The sequence below is a fragment of the Coregonus clupeaformis genome, chromosome 34 (genome assembly GCF_020615455.1).
Source record: "Coregonus clupeaformis isolate EN_2021a chromosome 34, ASM2061545v1, whole genome shotgun sequence".
Classification (NCBI taxonomy): Eukaryota; Metazoa; Chordata; class Actinopteri; order Salmoniformes; family Salmonidae; genus Coregonus; species Coregonus clupeaformis.
Window position 1 is genome coordinate 40,736,151 of NC_059225.1, and position 18,423 is coordinate 40,754,573.

Here is an 18,423-nt window from a genome sequence, read left to right on the forward strand (position 1 = left end):
AAACCTGGTCAAGACCTACAGGAAATGTATGATCTCTGTAATTGCAAACAAAGGTTTCTGAACCAAATAAAAAGTTCTGCTTTTCTGATGTATCAAATACTTATGTCATGCAATAAAATGTAAATTAATTACTTAAAAATCATACAATGTGATTTTCTGGATTTTTGTTTTAGATTCCGTCTCTCACAGTTGAAGTGTACCTATGATAAAATGTACAGACCTCTACATGCTTTGTAAGTAGGAAACCTGCGAAATCGGCAGTGTATCAAATACTTGTTCTCCCCACTCTATGCGAGAGTTAATGGAACAGTAATTTCTGTCTTTCCATAGAGGGCCATAATATATACATATAAAAAATCTTCAACAAGAAATGGAAGGTGAACTTGCTTGAATAAACGGTTAATATCAGTATACAGTAAGCTCCATAGTATACAGTAAGCTCCAAAAAAATGTGTCTGTCTTTCTTTCCCTCCCCCTCTCACTCAAACACACCTACTCACACACCTTAACGTGCAAAGACAGCCACCCACATACTCATGGCACCATTATCCCCCCCCAACAATTCCCTTTCACTTCCACCCACATACCATAGCAACCTTCACCTCCATGAGTACATCCAGTTTCCAACTATCTGAAATACCATTCAGTGCATTGGTCAGGGATTCTTTTAATTCATTTAAGTCGACGTTGGACAAAAGTTCCTGCAATAAAAAGCCAAATAGCTAAACAATGTACAGTGTGTCAAATTAATTTGGATAAGGTTGGGTGTAAGAAGTGTGTCCGTTAATAATTTACAGAGCTCCCAAATAATAAATAAACAAATGAATAAATAAACAAGTGGGCAAGCAAACATCAACACATTTTTTTCTTCATTGTAAAAAAAAAAAAAAAAACTCTGGAATCCAGTGTCCGACTCTCACGATATTTTGGGAAAAGTTGTTTCCGATTGGTGAATCAACTGCCAAGGCCTGAAGTCCCGAAGGAAATTGAAGAAGAATTGCCAATGAAATGGATCACCAGCGATGATTGACAGCCAAAGAAGTAGTTAGCTAATGTTACAGTCAGTTAGACATCTGGCAGATGTGTATGGTTCTCAGTTACGTGTTTGTATGTTCTGTGTGTGTGTTTCAAGCATGACTCCGTATGAAAGGCTGCGTTGACATCTACAGAGCCGCGAAGATGAGCGGTTGGCTCGTGAATACATTGCGAAGAAATTAGCTAGTTCAACCGGATGGAAACATCTAACCCTGTCCTGCTACAATGGCCTACTAAACTTTAGCCAGTGCTGCAAAATGTACATCGTTCCTGTTTTTCTAGCCAACGGTCCACAACCTTTTCTTCCTAATGGTCTTTTGCAGCTCTCCAATGTGCTTTAACACCCCATTGGTATTTCCACAGCCATTTTATCTCATTGGGATAAAACATTTTGGACTCAATGCAATGGGTCGAGCCAATCGGTGGATGAAACCAAGGTGTCGAGATGGGAGGGCTGGTCATAAGGTGTCCTGACACAGTGTTGCACGGTGTATCAAGTCTGGCTGTACGCCTATCTGTCTGTACACACGGTCTCCGAGGTGGAAGCCAAAAAGCAAGGTTGGGGGTTGGCGGGGCTAAAGCACTGTGGCATTGTGGCCCTCCATCCGGGGTAGCCTGGGGTCCTGCACCGTCCCCATGGTGACCAGCAGAGGGAGGCTGTCCTCGGCTTTGGCCGTTGTCGAGTGGCTCAGCGACAGCTGGGTCCCCGCCACTTCTCTCTGGGAGGCCACGGGCGGCGGGGTAGGGGGCGGTGGAGGAGTGGGGTTGACAGAGACAGGATTGGGGTGGTGGTGGGTCACCTCCAGGGGCAACCCTTGCTCCTGGTAGCCATAGCCGATGTTCCCGCAGGGGAATCTGCGAAGTCTGAATAGGGGGACCGGGGGAAGGGTGGCCGAATCTAACAGGAGCGGGGAAGGGGTAGGGGCAATGGTACCCAGGGAGGTGGCCTGGGCTGGGGGCGGAGGTGGCAAAAGCGGCCTGCAGAGCCCCTGCTGTTGCTGAGGCTGCTGTTGGTGATGTAAGAGATGCATCTGCTGGAGCTGCATCTGCTGTTGTTGATGCTGTTGCTGCTGTGGATGGAAGGGATATGGTGGCTGGAACTGCTGCTGCTTGTGCTGCTGGTGCTGGAGACCCAGGGCCCCCACCGCCTCGGCCACAGTCCGCCCCTGGTGCTCCTGCCCCTCGCCTGTAACCCTCCCACCTCCAACTCCCCCACCTCCACTGCCCACTCTTTCCTGCTTTTGCTGCTGCTGCTGTTGTTGCTGCTGCTGTTGTTGCTGCTGCTTCTTCTGCTGCTGCTGCTGGAGGAACCAGGAGCCGTAGGTGGGGTTCCACAGGTTGGTGGGTTTCCCATTGCGACCCTCCTTATCCCCAGGGTGGCCCTGGGTGAAGGCCAGATTGACGTGGCCCCCCTCTGGGTTGGGCTGCTGGGTGGAGATGGGGAGAGGCGCCTTGGAGGTGGCGGTCATGGTGAATGTCTGGGGGTGGGGGTGGAGTTGTTGAGCCACCGCCTCGGGCTTGCCAGTTTCGGGGGGCTGGCTGGAAAGGAGGAGGGGCTGTTGAACTCTTCGGTTCTCCTCGGTAGGCTGGGGGGCTGACGGTGTCGGTGCGGGCCCCTCCCCGTCAGGCGTCAGAGTGGACACCAGCAGGGGGGAGGCTGTGAGGTCCTCAGGGGGCATGGGTACCCGCTCCTCCTCTTCAGGGAGGGGGCCATATTCCACAGGCAAGGGAACAGTCACCACATCAGGGTCCTGGAGAGGATAGAGGAGCAATGGTACTAGCATTAGACACTAACAATGGTGAACAACAAGCTATGACATTAACATTACCAATGTCTGAATTTGTAGAAAATAACATAGTTCTGAATTGTACTTCTAATTCAATCAACCTTAGAAGCTATTCCAAAAGGAATACAGGTTATGAGCTGTATAACTTTTTAAAATAGTCAAACATATAAAAATAATCTCTTGGCAGTTAGACAGACACATTAATACAGTTCCGGTGCAGAGGTGTTGACTCTCGATGTTCACGCTCCCTACCTGTAAGCAGTAGTCAATCCTTTCCAAAATGGTGGAGAAGTTGGGCCTGTCCTCAGGTTGATGCTGCCAACTCTGTGTCATTATCCGGTACCTGAAACACACACACACACAAAAGCACAATCAAAAACTTTTCCTCAATTTGAACTTCGCACACATTGACTAGTCTCTCTAGACAGACAGTTTGCTTCTGGCAATGTATCAATGCTCCAGCTAAAACATCTGTACAAGTTGCGGCGTCAGTTGGGACAGACAGGACGAGTCGGAAATGGGAAGTGTCACTGGTAACATCACTGCCATAGCCGCTTGCTACCCTAGCTAAACATGAGCACAATTCCCGCCTGCATTTTAAGCCCCGCCTACCCAAACTTGTGATTTGTCTGGAGAGTTGTCTGTCTGAAGAGTCCTTTTGAAATGTCCAAGAGAAGCCGACATCCTACCCAGACCTAGTGCCGTCACTTGACAGACGCAAACTCACACACAATGTTGTCAATGAAGTGTAACATCCCGCTAGTTCGAGTGATTACCGTTGGAAAGTCAGTGGGGGTTAAACTGAACCCTGGGGTACCCCACTGAGACATCGAATCAAGCTATTTATTTTTATTAGCAGGGCTGATTTGACTTGGATTCATTACTCTTGTGTAATATGCTGTGGTAATGTGACGGGCCTGTTGCGAGCTAGTCGTGACGAAGATGAATCGTACTACATGGGGACTGTGTCTATCTTTCTGTGAAAGAACTATCAAAAAAGAAAAGGTGGGCAAGCACGAGATAGTCTGAGAAGTTATGGGTGTGTTTTGTGTGTGAGTGTGTACGCTTGTATCCCTGTGTAATACAGGGACACAGACAGGGGCGGAAGATGACTGAGCGACAGTTCACTTTTCAATCTTCACTAGCCTGCTAGCACACATCTGCTACATGTGTTTGGGTGAAGTGTGATTGTTTTGGGGTTATATTGGACTTACACAGGCCCTGGGCAGTTTTTGGGAGGGTCCATCCTTCCCCCACTGGTGACAAACTCCAACACTTCCTGGTTACTGCGACTAGGATAGGGCATATAGCCCAAAGAGAATATCTCCCATAGCAGCACTCCAAAGGACCTGAGACAGAGGGGGAGAGAGAGGTAGGAGGAAGAAGATAGTGAGAGGTGGGGGGAGAGAGAGAATCATAAATCATAAAGGTGATAAGGGCAAAGTGAGGGGTGAAGGAGAGAGGGAGGAGGGAGAGAGGCTTTCAAAAGGTGAAAGATGATATTCTCCATTAAAGGACAGAGAGAGGGAAGTGAGGTAGACTGGAGGGGTGAAATGAAAGGGGGTGACATTCATGAGAACTAAGATGTTATTGGGAGTGCGTTACAATGGAACGTACCACGTGTCCGTTTTGGATGTGAAGATCCCCTCCATGAAGGCTTCGGGGGGCATCCACTTCACAGGTAGCATGGCGCGCCCACCCTTTCTGTAGTAGCTGGCCCTGTGGGGAGACACAGACACACATACAGGTGATCTGCACAACAGGAAGATAAAGGGATGAAAAGAGAGAGAAGGGCAGGGCCAAAGTTCAGTCACACCAGCGTTGCCATGGAAACAGCACACCATCAGCTCTAATAATTAGATCCTCCTTTGACACAGTGATATCGCGCCGTGCTGATCCACAATTACAATAACTGTAACAGAGCGCGTAAACGCCCACGAAAGTCCTCAGTCCTCCTTATCTTCAAGAAAAAAGGGGGATTCTTTTTATTTTTTCACAGACCGAGCCGAGTTGTGTTTTAAACTGTCTCAAGCTCCCGCTGTGAGGTTGTTATCTGATACGCGACGGCGCTATCAGATTACCCGCTGATAACAGCCTCAGCCCGTTTAATCTTCGCCGGTCCTAAACACACACTGAGAAGATAAAAGTTAAAGGGGAACTGCACCCTCTGATATGGCATTGTTTTTTTGTTTGCTCCTCTAGAAATTCTGGCGGCCATGACAGAAGCTATACATGAGTTGGCATGGGGACGTGGTTTGATGTGGGTGTTTCTTGGGTGTGTCCTTGTATAACTTTTTGAGGGATTGATGGCCCATTACAAACCTTTTCAATCTCCTGAGGGGGAAGAGGCGCTGTTGCGCCTTCTTCACAACTATGCGCGTGTGAGTGGACCATTTTAAGGCCTTAGTGAGTTGGACACCGAGGAACGTGAAGCTCTCAACCCGCTCCACTGCAGCCCTGTAGTCCACGATCAGCTCCTTGGTCGTACTGACGTTGAGGGAGAGGTTGTTGTCCCGGCACCACACTGCCAGGTCACTGACCTCCTCCTGTAGGCTGTCTCATCATCGCCGTTGATCAGGCCTACCACCGTCGTCAGCAAACTTCATGATTGTGTTGGATCAAATCAAATCAAGCTTTATTTGTACGGCACATTTCAGACATTGAATGCAACGCAATGTGTTCACAGGAAAAAAACTAATAAAATAACTGAAATATTTACTACACAACAAACATAACAGGATAAAAAACTAAAGACTAACAATAAAAACTGAACGACAAAATCTCCCTAAGGAAAAGCAAAGCTAAAAAGGTGTGTTTTAAGATCTCTTTTAAAAATGTCCACAGTTTCAGCCCCCCTCAGGTTCTCTGGCAGGCTATTCCAGAGGCTGAAGGCATAGTAACTAAAGGCTGCCTCGCCATGCCTCTTGGTCCTAGGCTTTGGGATAGTTAAAAGGCCAGTACCAGAGGACCTGAGGGACCTACTGGGTACATAACTTTAAAGCATGTTTCACATGTATTAGGTTGCACAATCATGGATTGATTTAAAAACCAATAGAAGAATCTTAAAATTAATTCATAAACTCACAGGCAGCCAGTGCAGAGACCTTAAAACGTGTAATATGTGCTCTCCGTCTGGTCTTGGTCAGTACCCGTGCTGCAGCATACTGTATGTTTTGCAGTTGACCAATGGCTTTCTTGGGTAGACAAGACAGGAGAGCATTACAGTAGTCAAGCTTGCTTGTAATAAAAGCATGGATGAGTCTCTCTGTATCAGCCTGAGAGAGAAACGGCTGCACCTTGTTTCGCAGGTGGTAAAAATCTATTTTTGATCACATTCCTAATGTGTGATTATAAATTGAGTTCAGAATCTCAAATCAAATCAAATCAAATTTTATTGGTCACATGCGCCGAATACAACAGGTGCAGACATTACAGTGAAATGCTTACTTACAGCCCTTAACCAACAGTGCATTTATTTTAAACAAAAAAGTAAGAATAAAACAACAACAAAAAAGTGTTGAGAAAAAAAGAGCAGAAGTAAAATAAAGTGACAGTAGGGAGGCTATATATACAGTAAAATAAAGTGACAGTAGGGAGGCTATATATACAGGGGGGTACCGTTGCATAGTCAATGTGCGGGGGCACCGGCTAGTTGAGGTAGTTGAGGTAATATGTACATGTGGGTAGAGTTAAAGTGACTATGCATAAATACTTAACAGAGTAGCAGCAGCGTAAAAAGGATGGGGTGGGGGGGCAGTGCAAATAGTCCGGGTAGCCATGATTAGCTGTTCAGGAGTCTTATGGCTTGGGGGTAGAAGCTGTTGAGAAGTCTTTTGGACCTAGACTTGGCACTCCGGTACCGCTTGCCGTGCGGTAGCAGAGAGAACAGTCTATGACTAGGGTGGCTGGAGTCTTTGACAATTTTGAGGGCCTTCCTCTGACACCGCCTGGTATAGAGGTCCTGGATGGCAGGGAGCTTTGCCCCAGTGATGTACTGGGCCGTACGCACTACCCTCTGTAGTGCCTTGCGGTCAGAGGCCAAGCAGTTGCCATACCAGGCGGTGATGCAACCAGTCAGGATGCTCTCGATGGTGCAGCTGTAGAATTTTTTGAGGATCTGAGGACCCATGCCAAATCTTTTTAGTCTCCTGAGGGGGAATAGGCTTTGTCGTGCCCTCTTCACGACTGGCTTGGTGTGTTTGGACCATGATAGTTCGTTGGTGATGTGGACACCAAGGAACTTGAAGCTCTCAACCTGTTCCACTATGGGGAATCTATAATAACACCTAGGTTTTTTACCTGGTGTTTTATCTTTATTGCCCGTGAATTAAAATGTGCGGCTAGATTCTATCTCTGTGCTTTGGCTCTAACAATAAGTACCTCGGTCTTGTCTTGATTTAGCTGGAGGAAGTTGTGAGCCATAGAAAATCACTAATACAGTCTAATAATTTATCCATGGGGCTAAAATCCTCTGGTGACACAGAAATGTAAAGTTGGGTTTCGCATCCAATTTGTGGCATTACCACCAAGAACTAGACTGGAGTACAACTCCCTTATCTTTTCCTTGAAAAATAAAATAAAACAAAGCAAAGAAATACCCTACCATCTAACACTACACTCACAAATTCAAAACTATTACTAATAATTAACCCCACCCTTCTCCACTATTTAAATATACTCACTCCTACCTCATGCCCTCAACCTGAAATGATGGGACATCATCACTTAACACTCCCTGTAACTCTTCTGCTGTCAGGTCTCGTCCACCCAAATATCTCTCTGCAGCTGCCACCACAACCTCAATTTTCTTCGACTTATGTTCCATCCCTGCAGTACAATTAATAACAATTGCTATAAACGCTAAAAATCCAATCTTCCTGAAACATATATCACTTGCTTGCCTATCCCATTGTACTGGTACGTATCTCATACTCTCACCACTCCCCCCCTCCCCCCTTGACCCATCTTCCTCTACTTTCTTCACTGCCTCCACATATGACAATTTCTTCTCTACTCTTACCCTGGAAACCTCAACCTGCTTCTCTCGCACTGGACATATCTGATCCCCAGCCCCATGGCCACCCCTACAATTAGCACATACAACCACTTTCCCCACTGCTTCACACTCTTTTGTCTCATGCCAGCATGCATTGCATTGTCGTCTGTGATCCTTTGAAAGCAAAGCACAGTGGGCAGAGGGGCGATTTGCACGTGGAGCTTGGCAAAAGGGGGCATAATTTGTTGACATAATTGTTATCCAAACCTAACCTTCATTTACTTGTTGTGACGCACTGAGGTTACGAACTCTGTTTTAGACAAGACTAACTTTATGACCAGAATTATCCTATTTATACTTTGTAGTCAATTTTGACACTAGAATAAACGTTGATGCCACATAGGCCGTTTTCAAAGGGATTAGTTGGTTTTTAGGGTCAATCACAGACTCCCGTCAATTTAAAGCGCGGTCGATTCACTCCCCCCTGCGATTTGCCTCATAAAAACTACATGATGGACTGTGCGACGGGAGTTGTTAAAAAAAACTACCAAGCGTGGGAGGTCTGTTGAAAGAAAGAAGCATGTGTTGATGTTTATAGTTTTTATATACTGTAGTATAGATGTGGTACTTTGGTGATCTTGTTATGTCAGGCAACTTGGATTTATGGTATTTTGTGATATGGTGAGTCAGTGGCGATTTCAGCTGTCCCATGATCCGGACAGAGTTGACATATTTGTTGTCATAATCCTGACTAAGGGGTTATTCCACAAAGGGTAAACCCCATACCAGCCAGACATGCAGCCAGTTTTGGGTTGTTGTAGATGGGTGGGTTACACTGGAACTAAATTAGGACACTATAAGTGGAGTGTATGGGGACATCATTAAGTGTGACACGATGTACCATGTATGAAAGGCTAATGGTGAAGTAAACTATGGACATTTACACTGGCAGTAATGTTGTCAGACTCCCTTATTTCGCCCACGCATCACATGGTGTCAGAAGTGGTGAAATGGCACAGGGATTGCGCTGCATTGACGTACTGGTTTTCAACGAAAACATTGCGGACAACTGGAAAAAGTTTGAGAAGGAATGGCGAATATACTCCAACGTCTATCAGACAAGACAAAGAAAGTTAAATCATACACTCTACTAAACTTGGCTGGACCGTACGCCGTGGAAAAGTCGGAAGCATTGGTCTTTGCAGAGGGGGAGAATCATGAGGATCCGGAGGTATTAGTGCTGGGAAATATGGCCCAAAAAATGTATTTACATTTTTTTAAACTTATGGGCGATTCACAATATATCTTGTTTTCTCTAAATAAGCTTTGTTGGACGATTAATGGTCAATACACTGAATTTCAAACAGTCAGGAAAATTTCATTTATTCAAAATTACAATTCAAAATTATACCTAGGCTAATTATAAGCCTTTCACCACCGTAAGACCCACTAATAATTACATTATTTAATCCAAATAGTATAATCTGATTTTTTTGCGAAAATCACTGATCTGGCTTTCAAGTCTGTCTATGAAAATGCAATTTTGTAACGCATTTTTCCAGAACCATACACAATGCACATCCACTAATAATTACATTTTTACATTTTAGTCATTTAGTAGACGCTCTTATCCAGAGCGACTTACAGTTGGTGAGTGCATACATTTTCATACTGGCCCCCCGTGGGAATCGAACCCACAACCCTGGCGTTGCAAGCGCCATGCTCTACCAACTGAGCTACACAGGGCCCTAATGTCACAATCATTGACTGAAGCGGACCAAGGTGCAGCGTGATAAGCGTACATTCTTTATTGAGTACACACACGAACCAAAACAATAAACCAAACGATACGTGAAGTCCTAGGTTATACACAAAACCTTACGGAACAAGATCCCACAAAACGAACATGCCAAAAGGCTGCCTAAGTATGGTCCCCAATCAGAGACAACGAGCTACAGCTGTCTCTGATTGGGAACCACCCTGGCCAACATAGATATAAACGATCTAGAACGAAAGCATAGAAAATGTAACAGAAACTCCACACCCTGGCTCAACATTTAAGAGTCCCCCGAGCCAGGGCGTGACACCTAATGACCAATTTCTTGTAGCAGGCGTTATAGAAAATTAACACAGGTCTCATAAACAATCTCTCAAGCACAAGCCCACGTGTTAGTGGATAACCAGCTAATCTTTATACAGTACATTCTAAAAGTATTCAAACCTTGTGACTTTTTCCACATTTTGTTACGTTACAGCCTTATTCTAAAATTGATTAAATCGTTTTTTCTCTCATCAATCTACACACAATACCCCATAATGACAACTAAAAAAAAGGATGTTAGAAATTTTTGCACCTTTATTAATCATAAAAGACTATAGTATTCAGTATTCAGACCCTTTACTCAGTACTTTGTTGAAGCACCTTTGGCAGCGATTCTTGGGTATGATGCAACAAGCTTTATGGATTGCGCTGCATTGGATGAGTAAAGGCGCCAGAGTGGATGGCTGCCGTTTTATGGACTCTTAACCAACCGTGCTATTTTGTGTGTTTATTCGCACTGTTTTTATCTTATTTTGTACATAATGTTGCTGCTACCGTCTCTTATGACCAAAAAGAGCTTCTGGACATCAGAAAAACGATTACTCACCTTGAACTGGACAAATAATTTTTATTTTAAGAGTTGGACGAGAGGGATTTGCTCCAGACACCCGACAGGGCCCTCATCCCCGTCATTCGCAGTAGAAAGAAAAGGAGATATCACGGAAGGAGATCGGGGATCTTGGTAAGGAGCCGGCGATGAGTGGCTAATCTGCCTTTGCCATTGATACTATTGACCAATTTACAATCGCTTCATAATGAAATGAACGAACTACAGGCATGAATATCCTACCAACGGGACATTAAAAACTGTAATATCTTATGTTTCACCGAATTGTGGCTGAACGATGACATGAATAACATACAGCTGGCGGGTTATACACTGTATCGGCAGGATAGAACAGCAGCCTCTGGTAAGACAAGGGGTGGCAGTCTATGTATGCCACAAACCAATGCTGGCACTAAGACCGCACTCAATGAACTGTATCGGGCATAAGCAAACAGGAAAAGGCTCATCCAGAGGCGGCGCTCCTAGTGGGCGGGAACTTTAATGCAGGGAAACTTAAATCTGTTTTACCTCATTTCAACCAGCATGTTAAATGTGCAACCAGAGGAAAACTCTAGACCACCTTTACTCCACACACAGAGACACATCAAAGCTCTAACTCGCCCTACATTTGGAAAATTTGACCATAATTCTATCCTCCTGATTCCTGCTTACACGCAAAAACGAAAGCAGGAAGCACCAGTGACTCGGTCAATAAACAAGTGGTCAGATGAAGCAGATGCTAAGCTACAGGACTGTTTTGCTAGCACAGACTGGAATATGTTCCGGGATTATTCCGATGGCATTGAGGAGTACACCACATCAGTCACTGGCTTCATCAATAAGTGCATCGATGATGTCGTCCCCACAGTGACTGTACATACATACCCCAACCAGAAGCCATGGATTACAGGCAACATCCACACTGAGCTAATGGGTAGAGCTGCCGCTTTCAAGGAGCAGGACTCTGACCCGGAAGCTGCTATGCCCTCCGACGAACAGGCAAAGCGTCAATTCAGGACTAAGATCGAATCGTACTAGACCGGCTCCGACGCTCGTCGGATGTGGCAGGGCTTGCAAACTATTACAGACTACAAAGGGAAGCACAGCCGCGAGCTGCCCAGTGACATGAGCCTACCAGATGAGCTAAATTACTTCTATGCTCGCTTCGAGGCAAGTAACACTGAAACAATCATGCGAGCATCAGCTGTTCCGGATGACTGTGTGATCACGCTCTCCGTAGCCGATGTGAGTAAGACCTTTAAACAGGTCAACATTCACAAGGCCGCAGGGCCAGACGGATTACCAGGATGTGTACTCCGAGCATGCACTGACCAACTGGTAAGTGTCTTCACTGACATTTTCAACCTCTCCCTGTCTGAGTCCTTAATACCAACATGTTTCAAACAGACCACCATAATCCCTGTGTAACCTAAGGTAACCTGCCTAAATGACTACCGACCCGTAGCACTCACGTCTGTAGCCATGAAGTGCTTTGAAAGGCTGGTCATGGCTCACATCAACACCATTATCCCATAAACTCTAGACCCACTCCAATTTACATATCGCCACAACAGATCCACAGATGATGCAATCTCTATTGCCCTCCACACTGCCCTTTCACACCTGGACAAAAGGAACACCTATGTGAGAATGCTATTCATTGACTACAGCTCAGCGTTCAACACCATAATGCCCTCAAAGCTCATCACTAAGCTAAGGACCCTGGGACTAAACACCTCCCTCTGCAACTGGAACTTGGACTTCCTGACGGGCCGCCCTCAGGTGGTAAGGGGTAGGTAACAACACATCCGCCACGCTGATCCTCAACACGGGGGCCCCTCAGGGGTGCGTGCTCAGTCCCCTCCTATACTCCCTGTTCACTCATGACTGCATGTCCAGGCACGACTCCAACAGCATCATTACGTTTGCAGATGACACAACAGTGGTAGGCCTGATCACAGACAATGACGAGACAGCCTATAGGGAGGTCAGAGACCTGGCCGTGTGGTGCCAGGACAACAACCTCTCCCTCAACGTGATCAAGACAAAGGAGATGATTGTGGACTACAGGAAAAAGAAGAGGACAGAGCACGGCCCCATTCTCATCGACGGGGCTGTAGTGGAGCAGGTTGAGAGCTAAGTTCCTTGGTGTCCACATCACCAACAAACTAACATGGTACAAGCACACCAAGACAGTCGTGAAGAGGGCACGACAAAACCTATTCCCCCTAAGGAGACTTAAAAGATTTGGCATGGGTCCTCAGATCCTCAAAAGGTTCTACAGCTGCACCATCGAGAGCATCCTGACTGGTTGCATCACTACCTGGTATGGCAACTGCTCGGCCTCCGACCGCAAGGCACTACAGAGGGTATTGCGTACGGCCCAGTAAATCACTAGGGCCAAGCTTCCTGCCATCCAATACATATTACCCCAATTACCTCGACTAACCGGTGCCCCCGCACATTGACTCGGTACCGGTACCCCCTGTATATAGCCTCGCTATTGTTATTTTTACTGCTGCTCTTTAATTATTTGTTACTTTTATTTTGTATTATTTTATATTGTATTTTCTTGTGATTTTTGTATATATATATATATATATATATATATATATATATATATATATATATACAGTGAGGAAAAAAGTATTTGATCCCCTGCTGATTTGGTACGTTTGCCCACTGACAGAGAAATGAACAGTCTATAATTTTAATGGTAGGTTTATTTGAACAGTGAGAGACAGAATAACAACAACAAAATCCAGAAAAACGCATGTCAAAAATGTTATGAATTGATTTGCATTTTAATGAGGGAAATAAGTATTTGACCCCTCTGCAAAACATGACTTAGTACTTGGTGGCAAAACCCTTGTTGGCAATCACAGAGGTCAGACGTTTCTTGTAGTTGGCCTCCAGGTTTGTACACATCTCAGGAGGGATTTTGTCCCACTCCTCTTTGCAGATCTTCTCCAAGTCATTAAGGTTTCAAGGCTGACGTTTGGCAACTCGAACCTTCAGCTCCCTCCACAGATTTTATATGGGAATAAGGTCTGGAGACTGGCTAGGCCACTCCAGGACCTTAATGTGCTTCTTCTTGAGCCACTCCTTTGTTGCCTTGGCCGTGTGTTTTGGGTCATTGTCATGCTGGAATACCCATCCACGACCCATTTTCAATGCCCTGGCTGAGGGAAGGAGGTTCTCACCCAAGATTTGATGGTTCATGGCCACGTCCAACGTCCCTTTAATGTGGTGAAGTTGTCCTGTCCCCTTAGCAGAAAAACACCCCCAAAGCATAATGTTTCGACCTCCATGTTTGACGGTGGGGATGGTGTGTTCTTGGGGTCATAGGCAGCATTCCTCCTCCTCCAAACACGGCGAGTTGAGTTGATGCCAAAGAGCTCCATTTTGGTCTCATCTGACCACAACACTTTTACCCAGTTCTCCTCTAAATCATTCAGATGTTCATTGGCAAACTTCAGACGGGACTGTATATGTGCTTTCTTGAGCATTATTGGGCCTTATTGTTGGGCCTTATTGCTTAAATATATTTATTTTTTATAGGAGTGGGGCAGTCCCAGTACTTCGGTATTTTGTCACGTTTGAAAAGAGATAGACAGAGTTGAAACGTAGGAGAGATGGTGCTGAAATAGCAGTAGGCCAGACTCCAACTCATGCTGGTAGCGGTATATCGTAAATGTGCTCCAGAGGCAACGGCCCAGACCGCCAGACCACCCCAGTCCACATATACCTTTATAGTAGCTGGGTTTAAAGAGTTTTTATGATGGCAGTACCTATAAATGTCCCTGGCCATTCCAAAGTCCCCGATCTTGGCCACTCTCCCCGGTCCTTTGGTGGTCAGCAGGCAGTTCCGGGCCGCAATGTCTCTGCAAAGTGACAAGACAAGAAGAACCTTACAGGGGTGTGTTTGTGTGTGTGTGTGTGTGTGTGTGTGTGTGTGTGTGTGTCTGTCTGTCTATCTGTGCATGTGTGCGCTTGTCTGTATGTGTGCTTGTGTGTGAGTTTATTTTTCTGTCTGCGTGTGTTTGTGTGTGTGTGTGTGTGTGTGTGTGTGTATGTGTGTGTGTGTGTGTGTGTGTGTGCGCTCGTCTGTATGTGTATACAAGTGGGTATCTTATCCCCATGGTATAATAAGGGCAAACAGAGAACTCAAAACAAATATCCTTGAGAATTGTGTACTGTAGCTCACTGTGTTGTGTGCATGTTGGTTTCTACTCCCACCCTTTAAACAATTGAGCGCGCGATTATCGCAATAACAGATTAATGTATTAAAGCATTAAGTATTAACTGAACATTCAATTGGTTAATCTGAACTGTTTGAATTTGGATTAAACAAAACAATGTTATTCACAGCCAGGTTTAGCATATCCATGCATTTATATGGTATGGGTTTGTAATAAGACTTAAAAGGCTGCAGAATTTGAGTAGTATGACAAAGCAGCATACACACACTCTTCGAGATATTGCAGTTGAAACTTAATGCGCTCCAAGAGAGCATGTCGTCAATGCAGGTTTTCCTCAAGACAATGTAGTCTAGTGACACGCACACACACGTAGTGGCCTTAAGGATGATGACGGTGGCTGTGAATTGTAATAAGGAGTCGGGCTGGTGTGTGTGTGTGTAGTGTGTGTAGCCTAGTGCTCCTGTGTGTTGTGTTCGTGTGTGTGCGTGCTAGCGTCTGCGTGTGTGTATGTGTGTGTGTGTCTGTAGCTACACTCCTGCGACACCATTAGGCGGTATAATAGTTGACTGCCCATGTTGGGGTAAATTTGCTTTAATTGGGCTTGTTTGTCATTGGATGACTTGCAGGAAGTTTGGGGTGAAAGGGAAAATTCTGTCACAGGTACGGACGCCATGGAAACCGAGCAAGGCGGTTGCCGGGGTTGCCGGGGGAAGCAGGCAAACCGTTCTGTTCCCATCTGTTTTTGTTTGGGAGGGTGTGAATGTGTCTTTGTTGCTATTTATTATTATTTGTAATGTATATATTTTCTTAACTCTATTTTCTTAAAACTGCATTGTTGGTTAAGGGCTTGTCAGTAAGCATTTCACGGTAAGGTTGTATTCGGTGCATGTGACAAATACAATTTGATTTGATTTTGATTTGATTTGTGTGTTTGTGTGTCTGTGTGTGTGTATACAGTAAGTGGGTGAAATTAGCGTGAGAAAGAGTGTATGTGTCTGTCATTGCATAATGTGTGGGTTTGAATATACAGTATGTGCACACACATAAATCCATGTACAGTATGTTTCTCTACCACAGTAGGCCTACCGGTGTATAAACTGGTTCTCCTCCAGGTATTGGCATCCCTGTGCTATGTCTCTGGCCACGTTGAGCAGGTCCTCCATGGAGAGACTAGAAGGGTGCTCCTATAGAGAGATACCAGACAGAGAGGGAGAGATCAGGCTCATATAGACATAGGGTTTGATTCAATCCGTAGAGCTGAAGACCCGCACTACAGCGCGATTGAAATTTAAAGACAATGTTCCCGTGTTCTCAGAGACTGCATATGTCTGCTCAATCGGAAATTACCTTTACATTTCAATCGCATCATAACGCGGACCTTCAGTGCTACGGATTGCATCGAGCCCATAGTGACAGAGACAGAGAAAGACTGATAGGTAGACTAACAGACATATTAGAAAGACTGATAAAATAACAGACAGACAGAGAATCAAACAGAAAGACAGGAAGGCAGTCAGACAGACACACGGACAGACATTCAAGCTTCTACACAAAAAAAAACAGAGACATACAAAAAGACAAAGAATTAGACTGAAAAACAGAAGACATAGACATGACAGACATGCAGATAGGTGGACCAACTGGCAGACAGATTCCCAAACAAAATGGAGACAGATTTACTGCAGAGCACAGCAGCCAAACAGCTGTTGCATCCTTTGTTGTTCCTCTGTTAGCTTCAGACTGAAATATTTTAGTCTACTCTGTAAAGTACCTGTATCTTAATCAATGTAAGCAAAGCTCCACAACCAAGACTAACAAAGAACTAGCAACATGCACCTGAGAATCTGTCATTTTCAGCAATCTATTTCCTGTGTTTGAGGGGTGCAAAATTCACTAGTCACTTAAATCTCGCTGGATTGATTGTTTTCATTTTACTCCTGTGACTCTTTCATACTCTTCCTTGTCGTTTTTTCTCGTTAACATTATGTTAATGTTTGTAATGACCTTTCTATCAAACACACCCCGGTAATGGCTGAAATAGGCTTAATGGAATAGTGTCTTTCTGTTGCATCTATAAGAACGCTAAAGCTTCATCTGGGAGTTAGCGCATCGTCTCGACACTTACATCACAAGAAAGAGAAGAAAGATATTTATTTTGATGGGTGTTAATTTTTTTGTGGAATTGAAAAAAGTTATAATTTAATAGAAATTGAAATGTTTACTAATGAGATGCGCTAAAACGAAAGCAACTTCCGAAAATCAACACTTGGATTATAGTGATATTACAGTGGCTTGCGAAAGTATTCACCCCCCTTGGTATTTTTCCTATTTTGTTGCCTTACAACCTGGAATTAAAGTGGATTTTTGGGGGGTTTGTGTCATTTGATTTGCACACCATGCCTACCACTTTATAATAATAATAATATGCCATTTAGCAGACGCTTTCATCCAAAGCGACTTACAGTCATGCGTGCATAAATTTTTGTGTATGGGTGGTCCCGGGGATCGAACCCACTACCCTGGCGTTACAAGCGCCGTGCTCTACCAGCTGAGCTACAGAAGATGCAAAATCATTTTTATTGTAAAACAAACAAGAAATAAGACAAAAACTTGAGCGTGCACTATGCATAACTATTCACCCCCCCAAAGTCAATACTGTGTAGAGCCACCTTTTGCAGCAATTACAGCTGCAAGTCTCTTGGGGTATGTCTCTATAAGCTTGGCACATCTAGCCACTGGGATTTTTGCCCATTCTTCAAGGCAGAACTGCTCCAGCTCCTTCAAGTTGGATGGGTTCCGCTGGTGTACAGCAATCTTTAAGTCATACCACAGATTCTCAATTGGATTGAGGTCTGGGCTTTGACTAGACCTTTCCAAGACATTTAAATGTTTCCCCACTCGAGTGTTGCTTTAGCAGTATGCTTAGGTTCATTGTCTTGCTGGAAGGTGAACCTACGTCCCAGTCTCAAATCTCTGTAAGACTGAAACAGGTTTCCCTCAAGAATGTCCCTGTATTTAGCGCCATCCATCATTCCATCAATTCTGACCAGTTTCCCAGTCCCTGCCGATGAAAAACATCCCCACAGCATGGCTGCCACCACCATGCTTCACTTTGGGGATGGTGTTCTCGGGGTGATGAGAGGTGTTGTGTTTGCGCCAGACATAGCGTTTTCCTTGATGGCCAAAGGCTCAAATTTAGTCTCATCTGACCAGAGTACCTTCTTTCATATGTTTGGGGAGTCTCCCACATGCCTTTTGGCGAACACCAAACGTGTTTGCTTATTTTTTTCTTTAAGCAATGGCTTTTTTCTGCCCACTCTTCCGTAAAGCCCAGCTCTGTGGAGTGTACGGCTTAAAGTGGTCCTATGGACAGATACTACAATCTCCGCTGTGGAGCATTGCAGCTCCTTCGAGGGTTATCTTTGGTCTCTTTGTTGCCTCTCTGATTAATGCCCTCCTTGCCTGGTCCGTGAGTTTTGGTGGGCGGCCCTCTCTTGGCAGGTTTGTTGTGGTGCCATATTCTTTCAATTTTTTAATAATGGATTTAATGGTGCTCCGTGGGATGTTCAAAGTTTCTGATATTTTTTTATAACCCAACCCTGATCTGTACTTCTCCACAACTTTGTCCCTGACCTGTTTGGAGAGCTCCTTGCTTAGTGGTGTTGCAGACTCTGGGGCATTTCAGAACAGGTGTATATATACTGAGATCATGTGACAGATCATGTGACACTTAGATTGCACACAGGTGGACTTTA

The 18,423-nt window shown here is 44.9% G+C and overlaps 1 protein-coding gene across 1 annotated transcript in view; it reads right to left on the reverse strand.

The window, feature by feature from the left end:
- Positions 1-1,610: 1,610 nt before the first annotated feature.
- LOC121538950 (ALK tyrosine kinase receptor-like) overlaps positions 1,611-18,423 on the reverse strand; it is an 81,268-nt gene continuing 64,455 nt past the window's right edge. The window contains exons 15-20 of the mRNA XM_041847107.2: positions 15,755-15,852; positions 14,258-14,350; positions 4,440-4,541; positions 4,037-4,171; positions 3,075-3,165; positions 1,611-2,786 (exon numbers count right to left, since the gene is read on the reverse strand). Of these exons, the coding sequence (XP_041703041.2) occupies positions 1,611-2,786; positions 3,075-3,165; positions 4,037-4,171; positions 4,440-4,541; positions 14,258-14,350; positions 15,755-15,852 (1,695 nt within the window). The remainder of the gene's footprint in view (positions 2,787-3,074; positions 3,166-4,036; positions 4,172-4,439; positions 4,542-14,257; positions 14,351-15,754; positions 15,853-18,423) is intronic.